This window comes from Saccopteryx leptura, chromosome 2, assembly GCF_036850995.1.
Source record: "Saccopteryx leptura isolate mSacLep1 chromosome 2, mSacLep1_pri_phased_curated, whole genome shotgun sequence".
Classification (NCBI taxonomy): Eukaryota; Metazoa; Chordata; class Mammalia; order Chiroptera; family Emballonuridae; genus Saccopteryx; species Saccopteryx leptura.
The window spans coordinates 134,607,219-134,629,727 of NC_089504.1; the positions used below are offsets into that span (position 1 = coordinate 134,607,219).

A 22,509-nucleotide genomic window follows, 5' to 3' on the forward strand; every position below is an offset into this window, starting at 1 on the left:
GATTTTAAACTTAAAGCTAATGTAAAAATGTTGGAATACGTACCAATATAAACATATTAAACTTAAGGCCATATCAAATACAGTGTAAAAATTACATTTTGTTTCTTTTATTAGAAATTTTAAAGGATATAATTCACTTTCTGAGTCATGATGTAATTTAGATTATATTTTATTAGACATTCTTTACAAATTTAAAATACTGCTATTTTTACATGCGCAGAGGAAAACCAGTTTGGATAATTATATTTAGGCATTCATGAAAATCAACCACAAAATAAAGACACTTCATTGTGTCATTTATCAACATACTTGATATGTATATCTAAAGTGCATTATGTTACAAAAAATATATAGAAATTCAGCAGCACCAAGATACATTTACAAAATAAATACATCAGTTGACAAAATAAATTATGGTAAATGTGATAATAATAATTGGATTAGCCTTGAGAAAAAAATATTCACAATGACCAATGTGCAGTTTCATAGAGCAATGAGGGAGACAGTTTTATTCCAATGCATTTACAGTATTTACAGACAATAAATATTTCTAATACTTCCCATATGTTCACTATTACAGAATCCTGCAATATGTCTTCTGAAGGTCTTTGCAAAAATTTCAATGCCTCCTGAAAAGAGAAGGAATGGAAAGAAGAGAAAATAGGTAAATTATTCTTATAAATAAAGAGACATAAAATAAAAAGTATAAATTGAGGAACATAAAATCACACAAAAAGAAATCTAGGGGACTTTTTGTAAATGTCTTTTAAAAGAGGTAATTGTGGGATCCATCTGACTCTTAGAACCTCTGCCACAGTATTCAATCAAATGGTCAATGTAGTGCAGAATGAGAAAGGCCAGCGTTTCTAAGGAAACTCTGTCAGAAAAAGGAGACCATGTGAGATTTCCCAAAGCTGCCAATTGGTAAATTTGGAAAGAGAAGGCACACATTTTTGAATTCGGAAATAAGGCTAGGTTATGCAATCCAGCACTAAATACACCTTGCTTAGAGTTTTATTCCCTAGCGAGGCCTGATGTCAGTGAATCATAGATGTCTTATGTTTCCATGTTCTCACTTGGCCGATCTCTTGCTAGGATAATGGGTTGTTGTGAGGGTAATCAAAAGTGTGTGACTTATGGTAAATGTTGGAAGGATGCATAATTAAACAGAGTATGTTTGGTTAATGATTTGATGACATCTGTCACTTTCTTAACTTTCCTTAAGCATTCATTTCAATGAATGAAACTATCATTGGATTTAGTTTTTGGAGCCAAAATTAAGACAGACTTATTTGTTTCTTACTTTGCTGGTTGTTTGAATGAATCTTGCATTAGAAATTGGAAAAGCCTATTTTAAATTATAAAAAAAAAAAATCAATTGATTTAAAAGTATAAAAGTGGTGTAAGCAAGGAGAGGATGAATAGCATTTTGAATAATTATGCTCTCAGAAGGAAAGAAAGAAAAAAAGCAAAATAAAGGACCAAGTAAAAGAGCATTTGACCAGTTCGCTTGCTACCCTTCTTTCTGATTTCCCTCTAACAAAGGCCTGCATTGGAATAGCCAAAGAAAACATGTAACAAGACCTAAAAATATATGTGTGTGTTTATTATACGTGTATGTGATGCTTTAGTATATCCAAAGCCCTTTTATATTATTTATAAATCAGTATTTACGAAGGCAAAATATATGGTCTCAATGAAATGTCCTCTTGTATCTGGACATCTTATTTGCAACATTAAAATTTCCAAAGTTTAAAGCTATCGATTTCCCACTGAATGGTTCATGAAGAGAAGCCGGGCAGTGTTAGCCCAGCAGTTTCTGTTAGAACTGCTATATATATTATACTAAAGTTCATGCTTGCCTTAACATCAGTCCTCTCAGATCATCCTATAAATACTGTGGAGACTAAAGAGAGGATAGTAATAAAAATTTGGTGGCTTATAAAATTTTAAAATAGTTATTCTGAAAAGGTTCTATTTGTACTACAAAATTTGCATGGCCCCAGATGTTCTCATCAATACACTTCTAAATTTCCCCACTCTTCCCTGCACCTCTGTTGGGTTGTATTGGGAGAGTGCCAACATCTGGCTGCCAAACAAACAGTGCTTTCCATGAATGTTCCTCACAACCAGGGAATAGAAAGGAGAAGCAAAAATATTCTATTTCTTTCAGTCCTAGGTCTGGATTTGATTAGGCCACTGCCTAATTTTTACTAGATCTACTTTAACTTAGGGATAGCTTTGGAATAAGAATTGACGAGTGCTGATTTTCATTAGTTCTCTGGATACTTAAGCACATTGCAACTTTTAAATAAGATCCATAAAAAGTATGTGTACTTCTGTTTTTTAAATACATGCACACACATATATTTAGAATAAGACAATGGATAAAAATAGGTTCTGGCAACAGAATCATTGCATTGTTATAAATAAGCACTATTAGGATCATATCTCAAAATACATTGAATATCTGCATTGAGCCAACATTTATAAGGCTTGTTACCCTTTCTAGATCTATTAGACATTTTCTAGTACCCCTATCTATTGATCACTAAAACTACTATTTATCCAATATAATTATCATTTTATATGCTATTTAATGATGGGTTTTGTCAACTTAAATCAAAGAGAGAAGTGATGGTAAATAGGTTCAAATTCCCCTTTGAGCCCTGGCCAGATAGCTCAATTGGTCAGAGCATCATCCCAAAGCACAGAGTTGCTGGTTTGATCCCTGCAGGGCACATACAGGAACAGGTGTTCCTGTCTCTCTCCTGCTCTCTCCCTTCCTCTCTCTAAAATCAATAAAATACACATTTAAAAAAAATGTTTTAAATTCCCCTTTGAAACATCCCTCTGTAACCCTATCTCTAGCCGGAGAAATGAACTAGAGAAGTCACAAGGGACTCCTTAAATAAGAGGTCATTAGCTGCATATGACACATGCATGTGCTGTTTTCCATCTTCTTTCAAACCCCACAGCAGTGCTGTGCTGAAAAGTAAAAATCAGAGAAGATACTATCAGTGGAAATGCATAGATCTAGAGGCAGCACTAATAGAACTGGCCCAAGTGTCAGAAAATGGGGAAATAAATGCAGTTCTGAGGACTACCTCTCCCAGTTCCCGGGACTGCTCAGGCCCGTTCACTGTGGAGTCTTGGGTTTTTTTAGTTTATAAAATGAGATTAATATTTGCCTCACAGAAACACACACACCAATATAGATAGATAGAGTGAATGATCAAGAAGCATGTCTAAAAGCGTGAAAACAAGTTGTAATTTATTGAGAGTTTACTATATGACAGGCATTTAACCCATGTAACCTCATTTAATCTTCACTCAACCCTATCTGGTTGGTACAATAATTACCATCATTTGAGAGAAAAGTGATTTTTAGAAAGACCAAATAACTAGCCCAAAGTTGTGAACTATAACATTCAGACCCAAAGTTTGAAGTGAAGGTATTTGGTTCCAAAGTCTGTGAATGTTATTACTACCCATGTCTGTGAGCTAAGATTAGACAAGCCACATTGATGTGAAGTTTTATTCTTATTGCAATATCCCAAATTATTTCAACTTGCCAGTGGGGAAATAGATACATGAGAAAAACATATCCTTCCCAAGTCAATACTTAAAAATGTTCAGAAATCATTATTTTCTTATAAACTGGTAGAAACCAGAGTTAAATTGAATTAAATAAATGGATAGTGTGTGTTTGAAATTTTAATTTATTTAAATGAAAATAAAACTTAAAATTTAATTAAATAAACTTAAAAATGTGAATGGCTCAGAATTCTTTATGGTAAGATAGTATTCTGTAGTGTTTATAGATTATATCAAAGCCTTCTATGTTCTCCCCTCAAGTGTGTGTGGGGGGGGGGGGAGTAAGACATGCAAAACAATCAAGAAAGCTTGCTGAGGTATGAGGGTAGGGGAATAAATACATTTGTCTAGCAAATGATAAAGGTGATCATTAGCTTCTGAAGCGTGAATAAGAAATGAAGTTTTTTAGTGGAGTACTAAAAGATTAGTGTTGGGGGTGTGCAAAGATGAAGAGAAACAGGTTATTAAAGCCCTGTGTGTGTATTATGGGGGCAGGAGGACACTGTCTTAAGTCAGACAGCATTCTGAGTCATCTTGGTTTTGCAAACATTTCAACTGTGCAGTGACTGATGGGGAAAGCAGAAAGGTTGGTCCAAGATAAAGGCAGAAGGGAGGCTACACACCCCTGCTGAGAGCGCCAAGGAGAGGCTGTGGGCCAGGAAGCCAGTTACCGGAAATTGAGCTCCAGCGATGTCGCGGAGATGTCAGACAGGTGGTCCCCTTCTAGCCCACTCCCAGCCACGCCAGAGGTTAGCCAGGCCGATCGAGTCCGCCGTTTCTTCTTTTCCTGCTCCTTGCGTTTTCCAGGCTTGCCTTTCTTTTTCTTGCCGGGTGTCTTCAGTGGCTGCTCTTTGTATGTCTCCACCTTGTTGGTTTCCTGAGTTAGGTATCGGCCCTCATCGTCAGACCCAAATCGGACGGGGTGGTTCTTTGTGTTGGGCGCAGGCTTGGAGTTGGGGGAGACCTCCGAGGTAGTTCTGATTTCAGCTGTGTGGATTTCTGCAATCAGGTTGTGAAGGAAGAATCGTCGCCGCAAGTCCTGGATGGACTTCCCCTTGTCATGGAGGAGCTGATGCTCAGACACGGCTCTTTTGCTTTAGGGGGAAAATAGCAGGAGAGAAAGAAAGCAATGGAATTTTAGTTGTTGCAAAGCTCTGAGGAAAGCTCTCTAGTTTTCCAGCTGCTCCCATCCAGTACAAAGGCTGGCAGAGGGGCCAGCTCTGGGCCAGGAGTGGAAGGGCAGGTAGTCTCCCTGGCTGAGCACCAGTGCTGCCTCGTTCTGGACCTGTGACCTTGGGGAGAACACAAACATTCTTGGGCCTCCTGGGCTTCATCTATGTAAAAAGAAGGGGTCAGATTTAGAGATTTCTATGCTCCCTTTTCAATTAAACATGATTCAGTTATTCTCAGAAAGGAGCAGAAACCACTGAACTGCTTTCCATGGTTTTCCAGAGTTGTTTTGGGGAAATACATCCAGAAGTCCTAGCGTGGGAAATAACAAGGAGGCTGATTTTACTGGAGTACTTGCCCCAGGTGTGTGTGTGTGTGTGTGTGTGTGTGTGTGTGTGTGCGCGCGCGCACATGCATGTGTGCACACATTCAGACACACACACACACACACACACACACCTACTGCTCCCCCACTAAGAAAATAATACTGAATCTCAAAGAACAGCAAACTGTAAGGGTAAAAGCAAACAAAGGCTGAAGGATAAAGTGAGCAGTGAAGCCTGTCTAGGAAACCACCTCCCAGACTGAATTTTAACGTATCAGACTACAGGCTACCAAGAACCTATATTTGAAGGCTAACTGTCAGAGAATGCATGCATAATTTTCTGTAAAGCAGTGGGTGGTCTCTTTAAAATGGGTTTCTTTGTGTGTTTAAATTAAGTGAGACCATTTTATTTCTTCTGTGCATCATTTTTTTTTAATTTAGCATTTCAGGGGGTATTTTCTTAGTACTTAGTTAAGAAATTCACTTCTTACTCTTGTCACATTTTGTACTTGTTTTAAAAATATTTCTTAAAACAGAACATGATTTTCCTATTCAAACAACAATCTCATAAAAATATAGTGAAAAAGAATAAATTAATTTGCTACCAATCCTTTTATGTGACACCCTGGCTCTTGCTTAAACATCCATTCATGAATTATTGGTCTGTGTATATAGTATTAAACATATTTAAGTATTACATACATTAATCTGTCATATTATGCCAGCTGCATCTCTACCTATTTCTCCCATTGAAATAAATCTCCAAAGTGGTTCATTTTCTAAAGTATCTGAGGATATTTCACAGGCTACATCCCATGTATTCTTACTTTCCTGACACAGTGCTACCTAGTTCCCTTATTGCTTTCACTAGTACAACTCCTTTAACTCCCCAAAGAAACATGATAATAACAAATAGCATTGCCCTCATTTTTATAGATGGGGAAAGTGAGGTTCAGAGAGATTGAAGGCCCCGCCCTTGCCCACACAATGAAACCAGGCAGAGCCAGGGTTTCACAGAGAGTTCTTTTGATTCAAAACCCAGGTTGCTTTTCACCATCCTCAACCCTTTCTCCTTCTGACACTGAAGTGTATCTTGAGAAAACAAGAAAGAAAGGGCACAGAGTGAAAAACCTGTGGTGGGAACCGTGACAATGGGAAAGTTGACAGCAATCTCTCACTTTCCTTGAAAGATCTGGCTTATTGCCCCCAAGGCATCCCTTTTCATCATCCAAGTAAAGGACTAGGATACCTAGAGCTTGGGTTTTTACTGCGGGATGAGAGATTGTCCAGTTACACTGTGAGTCAAGAAGGGTAAGACATGAAAAACCACTCACTATTTCTCTGGACCTTATAGCTAGAATGCCAGCTTCTTTTTAGTATTTTCGCGTGTGGACTGACTTTAAGCCATGTAGCTTGCTCAAAAAAAGACATGACTTAACGGAAAGGAATTTAACAGGAACCTGGTTTAAATGAGGCATGAAGAGTCTCTCTTCCTTTTTGAAGGTGCCACATGTGACTAGATTAAAATTCACTTACTTTGTGGCACTATTAGTATTCTGGAAACTTTCAATAATCTACAAATTTGAGGCTTTGGTAGAATATATTTATATCCTCTAGCAACATTTTTAAAGAATAGGACTGATATAATTGCATATTTCAAAAGTATAGTAGTTTAATAAGTATCTTTTAGCAACATGTCACGTTAAGAAGTTCTTAACCAATGATAATTTACAGTATTTGGAGATTTTTCTTTCTTTCTCAAATCCTGGCATACAGCCAGGAAATTTGGAAAGTATTGCTTTCCAAATGTATATAATACAACCCATTCTAGCTTAACATGAAGCTAAAGCTTTTACTGGTTGGTCTGTTCTAATCCAGCCACATTGCTCATGCCTCCTCTGACTGGCATATATGCCTGTCGTATTGGCCAGCCTGTCAACTGTGAGTCACAGTGCCTTCCTAACTCAAGCACTGAACTTTCCCAGGATGTTTCTCATGGGAAAAGGAGTGATCATTCTGTTCTTCTCTTTTATAAAAAGTCTACAATACGGCATGACTTTGTCCAGTTTAAAATAGTACATCTCTTGTGAGGTACAAAACTTCTTTCTGTCTTTTAGGGATAATTGTTAATACATGAAAATACACAGACTTTCTTAAATGCTAAATCTGAAAGGCTGTTACATATTTACTTACTAGTTCAAAGACTTCTGTATTTAAACTATTGTGAAGAATGCATTTTCTAATTGGGCAACTGAATTAGAGGATCAGGAATATAATAGTATCTTTATTGTTAACAAGGAATGGGATCCATAGAAGGTTCTATTTATTTTCAAAATAAGACATAAACTGATACAAGGATAAAGGGTCAGTCTGTACAAACCAGATATACACATAGGTAATGAGTAATAAATTCAAATTAAGGAGAATTTTGATTTAGATAATTCTGAAATATTTAAGTTGTAAATATAGCTTCAGTAATAGTCTGCCACTCTATATGTCTATAAGCATTATATAGCACAATGGTTCACATGGAACTTATTACATACCTAAGCTCCAACATGGAAATACAAGTATATGATATTCTTAGTCTCCTTTGACTATTGTAAAAAAGTAAAAATTGCAAAAATGTGGGGTAAATGCTTAATGTAGATAACTCTAAATTCAGTTGAAATACAGATGTTCTGTTTTAAAGAAAAATAACCCTCAAGGGAGTTTTCAGGAAAGATTAAATTTCTAAGGAGCTATCAAGGAACATGGAGTAAACAGAGGGATGGAAATTCTTCTTCCAGCACAGGAAGAAACAACATCCTTGTGCTGATGTTAGGCTCCTAAAGAGTCTGGGTTTGGGAAGAAAAGTTCTTTGGTACATGGAACAGTCAGGGTTAGGGTGTTAGAGTTAAGATGATTCACCAAAAGTCCCTTCCAACACAGATGACTCAGTTGAAAGTTATGCTTTTCATTAAGTGGAATAGACCCAGTCTGGTTCCTCAGCAAATCAGCCAATGATGTTTTAGGTTTCTGAATCTGCATGGGTTCCCTCTCTAACTTAAGCACAAAGGTTGCCACCTGCCATAAGCCATGCTCATCTGGACCGTAATGCCCATAGGCCCCACCTTCCAACCTCCAACTTATCCATATTCTAGCTTCATTAATTAAAGTCTTTGGATTCACATGTCCAAAAGTTTCACAAACCTATATTGCTTCTTTCGCATGGATTGACAGTGTTATTGTTGTAGTAGTTTCCTCTCCTTTAAAGGTTAGCCTCTAGTTAGAAAAACATCTAGAGCAGTTGCCCTAACACTTGATATGAAAGGTAACTGGGAAGTAACATGGTTTGATTGTTAAAATTTCTTTCAAAAAACTATATTGATTTAGCATAATAGAAGACTAATGTTTTCTTTTATTGTTACTTGGCAGCAATGCAAAAATAATGACTTGTTTTTCTAAACTCCATTTGGCTATAATAATTTGATGAAACATCTTCATCTACTGATGATTTCAGCCTCCACGAAAACCATGGCAGTAATGTGATGATCTATTAGCCATTAACTATAAGAATGTTTTGTGGTAGTTTTATGACCATCTGCTGAGTGTGAGTGTTTGACTACAATATTATATTTCACCCACAAACAAAACTATACCAGAGTCTTTGGCTGCTAAATTATTTTTTTTTTGATGTGTATTTTGCAAGGTGCAATGAAAAGAGTTAAAAATAGCCTTTAGGACAATTAGTACTATTTTAATGCCATAACTGTGGATTTAATCATGGTTCATTTACTGTTTCTCAAAAGAGAAAACAGGTATTTCTTAAACAACTGTAAAGAAAAAATTGGCTGGGTTCCAAGACAGTATTTCTTGGCCAAATAAATACACTATTTAGCACGCTTAAAAAAAATCACTTTTTTAAAGAAAAAATTCACTCTTCATTTATATTTATATATGAAGTTTAAACAACAGAATTTAATACAAGTCTCAAAATGAGCAAACTTTCTGAAGACATTTTTTCAGAAATACATCAACAAAACATTGATTTGAAGAATACAATGCAGCTTTATCTTCAGTACAATGTTCTACACAATTTGCCTTAGGAAATTCATAATAGATTTTCATTTTGGTGCCAAGGTTCAGACATGTCTAAAGTAATTTCATTTAAGGATTTTCTGCTCTAATAATAATAGACCATGGACACATATAAAAGGGTTGCCTTTTTGTACACCTTTAGGAACTTACAAGGGAGCACCATGAACTTATTTGTAAATATCAGGTATTCCCATTTTTATTGTTAGTGTAAAAAGTTCCCCTTAATTCCTTCTCCAGAGGCAAACTCTTCTCAGTTCTCAAACTTTATGGTTTTCTCATCCTGAACACTGAGTCTGCAGTGTCAAGATACCCAAAGACAGAGTTACATACATTAGCGAACTGCTAGGTCCAAGAGACTGTGAAGAAAACATTACTCTACCACTCTTCCATCTTTTCAGTCATGCAACATAGTGATATTTACCTGGTGTACTCGGATGTATGATTATTTTAAAGTCAAAATTATCCTCAAAAGAATCACCAAACGAGAATGCCAAAATACAAGTTTTCAGTCTACCGTGCAAGTATGTGGCTCCAGGTTAAAGAACTATTAGCGAAAATTCCAAGGACAAAAAGCCCCCACACCTTACTCACTTTGGAATCAAGCACGCCAGCGGTTCTGAACGATATCAATACAAACGGTGGACTTGTGCCACTGCAAAGTTGTTGCTACTTTCTTATATAATATGCCTTTATTATGTAATGTGGTCCCATTTTATATGCTTAAAGTTATGTCATTCATAATAAAATTAGATGTAAGGTTTGGCTTTTTACGCACCAGTTGCCACCCGCATTCGGTATGTATAGAAGCGCGCACAGACATACGTGCTCCCTGGATCCCTTAGCTTCCTCGAGTTATCTCAATCTCTCGGATTTCTCAGGGTTTCAAAACCTTCCCAGGTCCTGAAAGTAACCTTTTTCTTTCACTAGACGCAGAGAATCTTTGCCTAGAAGTTCTGTAAAAATAAAACAAAAACTCTCCCCCTTGCGGAAACTTACATAAAATTTGTCTCTTGCCTGTCTTTCCTGGAGGTTCAATCAGTTCTCCCGCTGAGTGTGAGGACCCCGGCTCTGCCCCACGCAGGTAGACGGATCTCCCCGCTCTCTACCCCAGGCGAAGAGCATCCGTGACCGCTGTGAGCCACAGGCAGCGCCCCAGCCTGGCGGCCTCTCCCACTGGCCTCCCCAGCCCTCTCCCGGCGCCCCGGGGAAGACCGGGCACTTACAGTCGGCGGCCGAGCTCCTCCACTGAGCGCCCGCAGGAGGGCACCGAGTAGCTCAGCAGGAACACCGCAACGCTCCACTGCTGTACCAGCCTCCGCAGCATCGTCTCCTCTCGCTCTCAGGACCTGCGGCAGAGTGGAAAGGGGTCCAAAGTGTCAGTCCGTAATCTCCATCTCCCGGAACTACCCCGCTCCCCTTTTTAGCCTGATCTCATATAGCCTCTTCAACATCAAGGGCATCTCCCAAGTTGCAAAGGAAAAAAAAAAAAAAAAAACAACTTTCTCTGAAACCTCTCAGCACTTACTTATTTAGGAACCAGCTACTCCAACTGTGCTTTTGCCAAACCACACAGGCAAAAAGGGACGGAAAAGGGGGGAAAAATCAGAGGCGCTTCCTCTGAAATAATAACCAAAATGAAATAGTTTTATATACGCATCAATGATGAGCAGCAAACGTGTTTACACGTCTCCCATAGCAATGTCTAATTAATCTGGCCGGCAGTTCTTCTGGGTTCGTGGAGCAGGGCTAACTCCCTCTTAAAAAGAAGAAAGTTTCCTCCTCCGAAGTCAGCTTCTTTGCGAACTAGGCCGTCTTGTTCCAGAGCCACTTGTAGGGAGACCCACATATATACACATAGCTGTCTGTCTACCTCCTCTGGTGGGCTGGTTGCTTCCGGAAAGTTGATTCCACACACCCTGAGAACAAGTTTCAAGTGCGTGTGTCGTCGATCAGGAGGGCCAGGTGGCAACGAGGGCGGGCTAATAGCGGCGTGGAGGGGCGGCGGCGGCCGGGTTCACGGGCGGGGAGGCATTCTGGCGGGGCGACGCAGGTTGGAGGCGAGTTGAGAGCCGAGCAGAGGAATGTTCACACGCTCCCAGCAAACCTGCGGGAGAAGTGAGCAAGTCGCAAAGAGGTGGCGCCCTAGGAACGCGCGCGGGGCGAGCGAGGGCGCGGGCGCGTGGGGGGCGGGGGCGGCGACGGGCGGCCGGAGCGGCCCCGCCGGCCGGAGAGAGCAGCGGGGAGCCACGAGCTGGGAAGGCGCAGCCACGGAGGAGCTCCCCGCCTCCCGCCCTGCCGCCCCCGAGGCTGCCCCGAGCTTCGCCTAGCCCCACCCCGGAGGGCCAGCCCTGCCGCGCCGTCCCGGAGTCGGGCGCGTGGGAGGGCTCGCTCACCCCCGCTGGGTCCCGCCAGCCCCGGACTGCCGGGCGTATCTGCCATCTGAGGTCCCCGAGGGCGTGCGGACAGCCCCGGGCAGCCACTGACCCTGGCGCGCCGCAACAGCCGGGGCCGGCTAGACGCGCGGCCGCCGGGGCCGCCGGGGGCGGACGGGCAAGGAGGAGGCCAAGCAGCCGGGGCCAGGGAGCGCGGGCGCCCGGGATCCTCCGCGAGGAGGTCGCGGGCTGTGGGCCCGCGGCTGTAAAGAGCCCTAAACCCGCTTGTGGGAGCACGGGGAGTGAGTTGGAAACCCTATTTTCTGGCCCTTCCTGGGACAAGCTGCGTGGGGAGTCGGCTAGGAAGGGGGAGATCCTTCTCTTACAAGAGGAAAAATGGTTTCAGACTTCAGATCAAGATTACATTTCTTGCTGTCTCAGAACAGCTGAGGACATCTGGAGCCCGTCCAAGAAAACCCGCGCACAAGATGGAGACCCCATTTTGAATGACCGAGGGGAACCAGCTCTCCTGGGAGCGGGAGCGCACACGGCCCTTTCGACCACCAAACAGGCTCTAACCTACGTCGTCCTGGAGAACCTACTCTGTCGCCCCCTCACCTCCTAGTCCCGTGTCATATGTTCTAGGGTGACTCTATCCGTGTCACTTCAGTTCCAAGATGCAGCGAAACTATCGTCTGTTGCTCTGCTTCGGAGAAGCGAAGGGAAAGCAGGGGTTTCTTCCCGACACTATTGGGCGGGGGAGAAAGACTGGTCTGAATTATTGAGCAGTATCATCTAGGAAGGATTGCAGTGGGCGTGAACTCCCTCCCCAAGAGTTCCTCTATCTCTCTGAAATAAACGCGGGAGGTTGGATAGTATACAAGGGATGTTTGTCATCTAGATAGACAGTCCTACTGGTGGATTCCATCACTCTCTAGAAGGCTAGTGTGATTTAGAGATTTCAGATCATTAAGAAAACCAGACCTTTATCAAGCCTGGCTTTCTAGCTGTTGCTCCACAGATTTACCACGCGTGGGTGAAATAGCGCCCTCTCACCGACCCTCGCTCACCTCGGCTTCATCCACCTCTAACTGCAGTTTGGATGGGGGGGGGGGGGTCATCCCTTCTCAAAAGCTGCTCTCTCATTTGATTACTTTAACTCTATACTTTAAAAACTTGGCTTCCTCCCACTAAAATAAAATCTCTGGGAATTTCCACAATTTCCCTTGAAAGTTTAAGAATTTCTAAATGTTAGACCTGTTTGTCATGGAAAGACAAAGTAACAGCATTCAAAAATGTCAACGTTTGAACCTCTAACACTTTCTGATTTATATTAAATTCTTTTCAAGAAGATGCAGGATCCTGAATGTAATCGTTAGACCTGAAGGGAGAAATCTGTAAAAGAGTAAATCGCAATGAGTCACTTTATACTTGTAAGTTGTTTAGCATTAAAGTGATAATATTTGCTTGCACACACACACACACAAAAGATATTTAGCAAGCTTCAAACTAGCTTGGCTTTAGAAAGTCAGCCCCCCCCCCCAAAAAAAAAAGAGTTAAAGCAAAAATCAGATTGAAAATTCTAAATCACTTATGCTATAAATAAAATCATTATACTTTCAGAACATTGTAATGACTGACATAAATATAGTGCTTTGATTTATGCTGCTTTAAAAAAAGTAATTAAAAATAAAATTGACTTTCTCTTCTCTCTCCTTTCTTTTCCTCACCATTCATTTTCCTCATGTTAATGGCAAAACACCTACAAAATATTTTTTGAATTTCCTCTCTCCTACAAAATGAGAAAAAATAGACAAAGGAAACATAGTCTTTATATACTCAGAATACCAAAGTTCCCTCATAATTTATTATTCACCTTTTTCTTGGTTTGCAGTCTTGACTGTTCTTCTGGCCAAAAAAAGATCTCAGCAACCTCTTCCAGGAGTAATTTTTTTTGTTGTTGTTTTTTAAAAAGCAAAATTAAATCTTAAATGAATTAAAAACTTCCTGTAAGGAGTCTGTTCTGTTCCCACCAAAGGCAATTATTAGAAAGATAGAAAGCAGGTATCTCCTCTAAGCTGCCTGTTAATTACTTTCAGCAGAAACTCTCCTCAATATATACCCAGGACCCTGACTTTGTGCCTTTCTGAAAAGGGTATTTTCTGACATCATAATCTAGTTTCCAATATAACCGAGTAACCTCTATAATAATGCTGAGGACATGTGAATGCAAATGAGATGACTTCACACTGGAAGGCTTTTTTCCCCCTCCTTTTTTTCCTCCCCTTAGGAATAGAATGAGTGCCAATAGAAGCTGAATGTTTGCTTAGGCCTTGCTATCACATGAATGCACTTTAGCAAATAGGAAGATTTGCAGGCCTGTATTTAACCTGAAGTATTCTATGTGAAGACAGTTTAGCATTGTGAGATCTACTCTTACATGAAAGACTAGTCCAATTTTTAAAAGATTTTCTAAAAATTTAAGTGCACTTTTACACTTAAATTCATGTTTAAGTAGCCAGTTGATGTTTAAACCTCCAGAGATGTTTTCCTCTTGCAATTTAGAAAAATAAAGCATTTATGTTTACCTATTTCATTTTTCTCCTCAGATCATTTTTCCTTCTCAGCCCAAACAACAAAGATACTAACATGCAAATCAGAAAAGTACCTATAGCTCTTTAAACAGTGCACCTGGGCTGAGAAATTCCCTTATCTTATTACCAATAAGCATCCAGATATAACATTTGCCAATCTATAGCTCCAAGCTATATCTCTTAAATCCTATGAAAGCAAACAACTAAACTCATCCCTTCTCTACTCCAAACTTTTTCTTTGTTTACAAAGACAAGTTTGCATAATTGGATCAAGTCAAGTTATCCTTTGACGCCATTACAAAGAGTTCCAAATCATTTACTTGCCTGGACAGAGACTTGAGAGAAAGCTGTTGCCAGCTGACCCCAAGATAGCAAAAAGGAGATGTAATACCTTCAAATCCCAAGTGAGGGTAGGAAAAGGTGTGTTTCCATTATCAAACTTCTGTAGTTAGATGAGGATAAGACTGAAACAGTGACTCCTTCTCCAGGAACAGGTTTGGCTGCTGACATCTGGAGGAGCTGCCTCAGGAAAAAGCACCTAGACATGCATCAGTCTCATTGGAAAAGTGGGTCTCACACCAGCCTCACCCTTCCCTACTTCCTGGGCAGTGTTCGGCTTTCCCCAAAGAGCACCAGAAAGCCCAACAGTGATGCAGTAACCTGCCCCAGGGGCTGAGGCCAATGTGAGACGAGAAGGTCTTTTGGAAATGAGGGTCTGTAGAGACCAGTTCTCCAAGGTCCAGCAATTGTGCACCTCCTAAACTCCTGAGCATAAGAACACGTTTGAGAAGTAGTCTTCTGGCCAGGGATGGAGTGTGTGTGTGTGTGTGTGTGTGTGTGTGTGTGTGTGTGTGTAAGGGAGAGAGAGAGAGAGAGAGAGAGAGAGAGAGAGAGAGAGAGAAGATGGATATATAGCACAGGAGTCCTGACTGATGCCCACGCAGTGCCCTTCTGGGCCAAGTTCTCGGCTTCCTAAAGTAGGCAGCTCTGGGCTTGTGTGAGACCACAGGGTGAGTTTCAAGTCCCACCTGGCTCAGAGCACAACTCTTCAACCTGAAACTGGTGGTCTCTGGCGGTGCCACGCAGCCTTCCTGGCTGATGCCCAGCTCCCCTGTGACGGGAATCGTCCCTTCTTAAAATCTGAGTCCTGGCTGTCTGGAAGACGCTGCCCTGAAAGTTGCTGGGGCCTGGGAAATTGTTGCCCCCTAATACCATTCTCGCCCATGCAAAACCAGCCAGCTCACAGTCTGTCCCCAAGGCAGCACCGGAACTAGGGTGCCCATCCTCTCAGGCAGAAAGACATCCGGACAAACGGGGCGTTGTGCTATTTCGCCTGGAGCTCGTGATCGCGCTGTCGGCGGTCCCTGCCTGCCCCTCCTGGGATTTGTGTCGGAAATAAGGCCGCGGCAAAGGAACGTGGAAGCCGCGTGCTCCCTGTCTGCGGTCCCCCGGACTCGCTGTCCAGCTGCCGCGGGGAGGGGGGCGCGCTCCTCTGAGGACGGGGGTTCAGGGTCTCGGAAGAGGCCTGAGAGCGACGGGCCGACCCTGACCAGCCCCCACTTCCTGCCACAGACCTGGGTCGCCGTGGCGGATACGAGCCCCCAGGAGGAGCGGGCTTGGCTCCCGTGGAGCTCAGGCTCGATGAGAAGTTCAGAGGCCGGGAAGTCCCTGGGCGTGTCTAGCCACTTCCCCCGGGTCTCCCTGAACTTTTTTTTCTCTAGAGCTCCGAGTGCCGCACGGAACGCGCTCTGTCCGGAGCGGCCGACCCGAGGCCTCCGCGCTGCGCTCCGCTCCTCCGGGTCGAGTGGGTGGTTTACACCCGGTGGAGTCGGAGGCCCCGGCCCTTCCCGCCCCCTCTTTTCGGGAGGGACCCCGCTTCTGGCTGCGGGCGGAAGGAGGCTTTGGGAACAGTGACCCGAGGTGGGGTCCGAGGCTGCTAGAGAGCTTCCAGCGAGAGGGGCTCTCCCCTCCTCCTCCCCCCTGACCCATCTGTGACTCAGATGTGACATAAGCCCCTGGCGGACTAATGATACATTCCCGGTGGGGGTGGGGGGAGAGGAAGGTGGGGCGGGGGTACCGCCCGCCGGCGCAGGTCCGGTTCGCCGGAGGGTGTGTGCAGGGGCGTCCTCTCCTCCCGGAGCCCGGGGCTCCTCTCCCCCAGCCCCTCGCGCCCGGGGCAGCTCAGCGCCGCCGGAGCCCTGGGCCCGGTCTCGGTTTTATTTCGTTTCACACGACCTGCAGAGCCGAGGCGGGGTGAGGGGCGGGCGGGCGAGGAGAGGAAACGAAGGGACAAGGAACAAACTTTTGTCTGCGAACTCGATCCGTCTGATTCTTAGACCCCGGTAGCACCTAAAAGGACTGATGTGAGTGAGGGCAAGGAGGCGCTTTGAATTTCTGAGGACCGCTCTCCATGCAGAGCCAGCCGCTCCGTGGTCACAGGGGGCGATCGCGGGGGTGTGGCCCGGAGCGCCTGGCATCTCTCCAGGGCCCAGAAATCAACCTTGCCGGTGGCTCCTGCGAAGTGTGTGAACGCGCGGAGCTGGCTGGGGGAAGCCAGTGAGCTGTCCATGGTGGTTAAGGCTCCTTGACGTGCGTGCTCCGGCTGTCCTGGCGAGACACAGCCCCCCCGCCCCCCGGGGCCGCGACACCCTCCGCCCCAGCCGGCCTGCGACCCAGCCCGTGCGCTCTCCGCACGAGGCTGGACGTGCTCGTCTGCCCAACTCTGGGACGCGCGCTCGTAGAGCAAGATAGGTGTGTGTGTGGCGGTGGTGGTGGGGCTTCCGAGGCCAAACTGGGCTGCTATGGGCTCCTTGCTGAAGGTGTCTTCTCCCTGTCAGGAAACATCTCACGCGCTGAAGATTTGTCAGAACAGCCACTAGCCCTCCTCCCTTCCCTGTATTAAGGTCTATTCTGTAAAGAGGGAGAAGCAAGTTGATCTTGTCATGCTTCTCATATGGCATCGCTACGGTAATGTCCAGACACCCACTCTCGTTGAGCGGGAAACTGATGCTGGGTGACTGCTGTCTCACAGATTTTGGTCAGTTCCTTCCCTAGCAGTTGTTGGGGATCTTTGTGGAATGTTATTGTTAATAGAGCTACTTCTTTATTATTCACCCGAGCCCTGAGCAGTGTATGATTTCTACTCTTAGCAAAGGAGAGAACAAAGACAGTGTCATATAATACTGCGATATTTTAGGTCCAATCTCCATAAAGTACACTTCCGCCCAGTTCTTGTGGTATGCTCTTATGAAGACATCTTCATGAACTTAATTAAGCTCTTCTATATACTTAAGGCAAAGAATGTTTTGACTTTTTAATTATCACCACATTTTACCTTTTGGCCGTTTAAATTTATCTTGGCAATTCCCTCCCACCACACACCCACTTATCTCTATAGAGATCTCATCTCCATTTGCATAACGAATTCTCTTAAATACTACAAGAGCTACAATATATTGTAAACATTTATAACTCTTATTTGTGTTTTGTGATTTTATTTATGGGAGCATATCTAATTAACATCCAGTACATAATGGAAACATATATTTCTGTACAAGACATCAGATTGGGACCCATCAGTGCTTGTTGAATTCACCCTTCCTTTTATCTTGGTCTGGTACTTAAAAAAAAAAAAAAGTGTGAGCGTGCACACACGTGTGCGTGCTTACAAACAACTTTGAGAAGGCCTTGTGTAAAATAGAAAGGATGATTCAATAATTTTCATAGCTTTTCTCTTTCTCAGTTTCTGGGTCTACAAAATACAAATAATTAATGGGGAAATTGGGATATATAGTCAACTAAATATTTCCCAAGACAATAAAATTGATATAAAACATTTTACCTTTCTTTCTCTCTATTTATAAAAAATTAATAAAATGAGGCTTGAATGTTCCCTGAGAAGTGTGAAATAAACCAGCATAATATTTTGTTACTGTTTTATATAATATTTTATAATTTAGACATTTAGACTTGTAGTATGAATTCTTTACTCTCCTTTTCATGAAAGGATAAAAATAAAATCATAGAAACAGGTTTTATTCTTTTATCCTTTATCTGTCTATATAATTTAGGGAGCTTCCCTCCCCCTTACCCTTGGTAGCATAGCATTTTTTAGTCTCCCCTGGTGATATGAACTGAAAAATTTCCCTTTGAAGTTAATCTAATTTTTCCATTTTTAAAAAAAATTAGCTTTCATCAACAGTGTATTTATTAGATTTTAAAGATCTTATTATTTTATTAATTAAATTCAATAAATTGACTAGAAAAGGTATTACTTCTTACTAGGCTGTTTTTTTTGTTTTGCTTTTTGCTTTTAAGAGATAAACATTTAGTTAGTAAAATTGTCTATAAACAACAACAAAAAAATCCATCAGTCTCTTGTTTGTATTCTGTTTATTGAATTCCCATGTGCCCAACTCTGCTGTGAGCCCAGAGTAGATCTCCTGAGTATACCCGTAGAATCAAATTGAATTACAGTTCTTTCTACCTACCTCCTCACTTTTAGGAAATGAAAGCATATTTTTAATTCTTTGAGACTTGTTTTCAGAAATCCTTATGAAAAGGTCTTTGATCTGGGAAAGTTTCAACTATATTCTTTTTTTCTTCTCTCTTTTAAAATTTTTTAATTGCACTTGACATTCAATATTAGTTTATTATTATTTAATTGTTTCAGGTATACAGCATAGTGGTTAAACATTTATATAATTTATGAAGTGGTCCCCCTGATAAATCTAGTACCCACATGGCATGATGCAGTTATTAAAATATTATCAACTATATTCTCTATGCCTACTTTACATCCTCATGACTATATTTTAACTAGAATTTTGTACTTTTTAATCCCTTCACCTTTCCCACCCAACCCCCAACCACCCTCCTAACTGGCAACCATCAGTTTGTTCTCTGTACCACCACTTATTTATCTACTTGTCTATTGATGGGCACTTGGATTGCTTCCAAAACTTGGCTATTGTAAATAATGTTGCAATCAACATAAGGGTTCATATATTATTTTAAATTAGTGTTTTGGGTTTCTTCAAATATGTACCTGAAGTGAAACTGATGAGTCATAAGGCAGTTTGATTTTTATTTTTCTTGAGGTGACTCCATACTGTTTTTCATAGTGGCTGCCCCAGTCTGCATTCCTACCAACAAGGCACAGAGCTTTCCTTTTCTCCATATCCTTGCTAACACTTGGTATTTGATTTATTGATGATAGCCATTTTGACAGATGTGAGTGATGTTTCATTGTGGTTCGAATTTGCATTTCTCTAGTGATTAGTGACATTGAGCATATTTTCCCACATATAAGGTCATCTTTATGTCCTCTTTGGAGAAATGTCTTTTCAGTTCTTCTGTCTGTTTTTTTTTTCTTCTTTTGGTGTTAAGTTGTATGGGTTCTTTATAAATGCTAGATATTAACCCCTTATCAGATGTATCATTGGCAAATATCTTCTCCTAATAATTGGAGTTTTTTTGTTTTGTTTTGTTGTTGGTTTTCTTTGCTCTGCAAAATACTTTTAGTTTAATGTAGTACTATTTGTTTATTTTTGTTTCTCTTGCCCAATGTATATAATATTACTAGTATATGTATTAATATACTATTACTAAAAGCAATGTCAGAAAGTTTATGCTTATGTTTTCTTCTAGGAGTTCTATGGTTTTGAGTCTTACATTTAAGTCTTTATTCCATTTTGAGTTTATTCTTGTAGGTGGTATAAGAAGATGGTCCAGTTTTATTTTTTGGCATATGTCTGTCTAGTTTTCCTAACATCATCTACTGAAGAGACTGTCTTTATCTCATTGTGTATGCTTGTCTCCTTTGTCATAGAGTAAACTGACCATATACGGTAGGTGTTGGTTTATTACTAGGTTTCTTATTTTGTTCCATTGATCTATGTGCCTGTTTTTATGTCAGTACCATGCTGATTTGTGTACTACAGCCCTGTAATATAGTTTGTTGTCAGGTAGCATGCTATGTCTAACTTTCTTCTTCTTTCTTAAGATTGCTATGTTTATTTAAAGTCTTGTGTTTTCATATAAATTTTAGGATTATTTATTCCAATTCTGTGAAAAATGACATTGGTATGTTGATAGGGATTGTATTAAATCTATAGATTGCTTGGGGTAGTATGGACATTTTAATGATGTTAATTCTTCATATCCATGAACATGGTATATACTTTTGTTTACTTGTATCTTCTTCAATTTCTTCCCTCAATGTCTTATAATTTTCCAAGTACAGGTCTTTTATCTCCTTATTAAATTTATTTTTGGGCATTTTCTTTGATATAATTGTGAATGAAATTGTTTTCTTAATTTCTCTTTCTGATAGTTTGTTGTTGGTTTATAAAAATGCAATTGATATTTGACTATTAATTTTTGTCTTGCTACTTTACTGAATTCATTTATAATACTAATAGATTTTTGTTGGAACATTTAGAGTTCTCTCTATAAAGTATCATGTCATCTGCAAATAATGTCTGTTTTATTTCTTCCTTTCCAATTTGGATGCCTTTTTCTTTTTCTTGTCTGATTGCTGTGGCTAGAACTTCCAATAATATGTGGAATAAAAGTGGTGAAAGTGGACATTATGTCTTATTCCTGATCTCAAGGGAAATGTCTTTAGCTTTGTACCATTGAGTATAATGTTAGCTGTGGGTTTGTCATATATGGCCTTTATTATGTTAAGATATGTTCTCTCTATTTTCACTTTGCTGAAATTTTCTTTTTTTAATAAAAAATGAATGCTGGATTTTGTAAAATGCTTTTCTGCACCTATTGATACAATCATGTAATTTTTATCCTTCATTTTGTTTATGTGTTGTATTATGTTAATTGATTTGTAGATATTAAACCTACCTTGCATCCTATGAATAATCCTTTTTGATCATAGTGTATAATCTTTTTAATGTATTGCTGATTTTGATTTGCTAATAGTTCATTGAGCATTTTTGCATTTATTTCATCAGAGATATTGGCCTATAATTTACTTTTGTGCCTTGTGAAATGAGCTTGGGATCCTTCCCTTCTCTTGAATTTTTGGGAATAGTTTGAGAATAGATGTTAATTCTTTGAATGTTTGGTAAAATTTACCTGTGAAGCTATCTGGTCCAGGACTTTTGCTTTTGGGGAGTTATTTGATGACTGATTAAATTTTATTAGTGGTTATTGGTCTGTTCAGATTTTCTGTTTCTTCTTGACTTTGTCTAGGAATTTATTGATTTCATTCAGATTGTCCAGTTTGTCAGCTTGTCATATTTTCTTACAATAGTTTATGTTTTTGTGGTGTCAGTTCTCATTTCTCTTTCATTATCTATTTAGGTCCTCTCTTTTTTCTTGATGCATCTGGTTAAAGGTTTATCAATTTTATTTATCTTTCTAAGAAGTAGCTCTTGGTTTCATTGATCTTTTGCATTTTTAAAATCTCTATTTTGTTCATTTCTGCTCTGATCTTTAGTATTTCCTTTCTTTTATTCACTTTGGGCTTTATTGTTCTTTTTTTATTTTTTTTAGGTGTACGTTTAGATTGTCAATTTGAGATTTTTTTGTGTCTTTGAGATAGGCCTGTATTACTATAAATTTTCCTATTAAAACTGCTTTTGCTGTGTTCCATAGATTTTGGGTTCTTGTGTTTTTATTTTTATTTCAAGGCATTTCTTTTTATTTTTTTCTTGATCTCATTGTTAACCTATTCATTGTTTAGTAGCATTATATTTAGTATCCATGTGTTTGTGTTTTTCAGTTTTTTTTCTTGTAATTGAGTTTTAGTTTTATACCATCATCATCAGAAAAAAAAGCCTGATATGATTTCAATCTTCTTAACTTTATTAAGATGTCTTTTGTGGCATAAAATGCAGTCTAACTGGGAAAATGTTTCATGTGCACTTGAAAAAAATGTACATTTTGCTGCTTTGGGGTGAAATGTTCTGAAAATATAAATTAAATTCATCTGGTCTACTGTGTCATTTGAAGCTGCTGTTTCCTATTTGGTTTTCTATCTGACTGATTTATCCATTGATGTCAATGGGGTGTTGAAGTTCCCTATATTACTGTCACTCTCTCCCTTTGTGTTTATTAACATTTGCTTTATAAATTTAGGTGTTCTTATGTTGGGTGTGTTAAGGTTTGCAAGGGTTATAGCCTGTTGTTAGATTAATCCCTTTATCATTATGTAATTTCCTTTTTTGTCTCTTGTTATTGCATTTGCTTTAAAGTCTATTTTGCCTGATATAGTATTATTACCTAAGCTTTTTAAAAAAATTTTTAAGACTTTATTCATTTTAGAGAGGACACACACACACACACACACACACACACACATATATATATATATATATATAGAGAGAGAGAGAGAGAGAGAGAGAGAGAG

At 40.4% G+C, this 22,509-nt stretch overlaps 1 protein-coding gene across 4 annotated transcripts; it reads right to left on the bottom strand.

Moving 5' to 3' along the window:
* Nucleotides 1-207: 207 nt before the first annotated feature.
* PTHLH (parathyroid hormone like hormone) lies at nt 208-12,259 on the bottom strand. Of its 4 annotated transcripts, none has more exons than XM_066365785.1 (5): nt 12,163-12,259; nt 11,043-11,276; nt 10,396-10,518; nt 4,269-4,691; nt 208-629 (listed from the first exon to the last, which is right to left on the bottom strand). In XM_066365785.1, exons 3-5 carry the CDS (start codon nt 10,494-10,496, stop codon nt 620-622), a joined length of 534 nt encoding a protein of 177 aa, XP_066221882.1. In that variant the 5' UTR covers nt 10,497-10,518; nt 11,043-11,276; nt 12,163-12,259; the 3' UTR covers nt 208-619. The 4 variants fall into 4 exon arrangements, with proteins under 4 accessions (XP_066221882.1, XP_066221885.1, XP_066221883.1 ...); XM_066365788.1 differs by having other exon boundaries at nt 4,221-4,691; XM_066365786.1 differs by lacking the exon at nt 12,163-12,259 and having other exon boundaries at nt 11,043-11,331.
* Nucleotides 12,260-22,509: the final 10,250 nt, after the last annotated feature.

Bases quoted from the DNA above. Each gene is read 5' to 3' on its own strand.
- PTHLH (XM_066365785.1), bottom strand. From the start codon at position 10,496: ATGCTGCGGAGGCTGGTACAGCAGTGGAGCGTTGCGGTGTTCCTGCTG. The intron at 4,692-10,395 runs GTAAGTGCCCGG...TTCCCCCTAAAG, and splicing joins GAGGAGCTCGGCCGCCGACT to CAAAAGAGCCGTGTCTGAGC.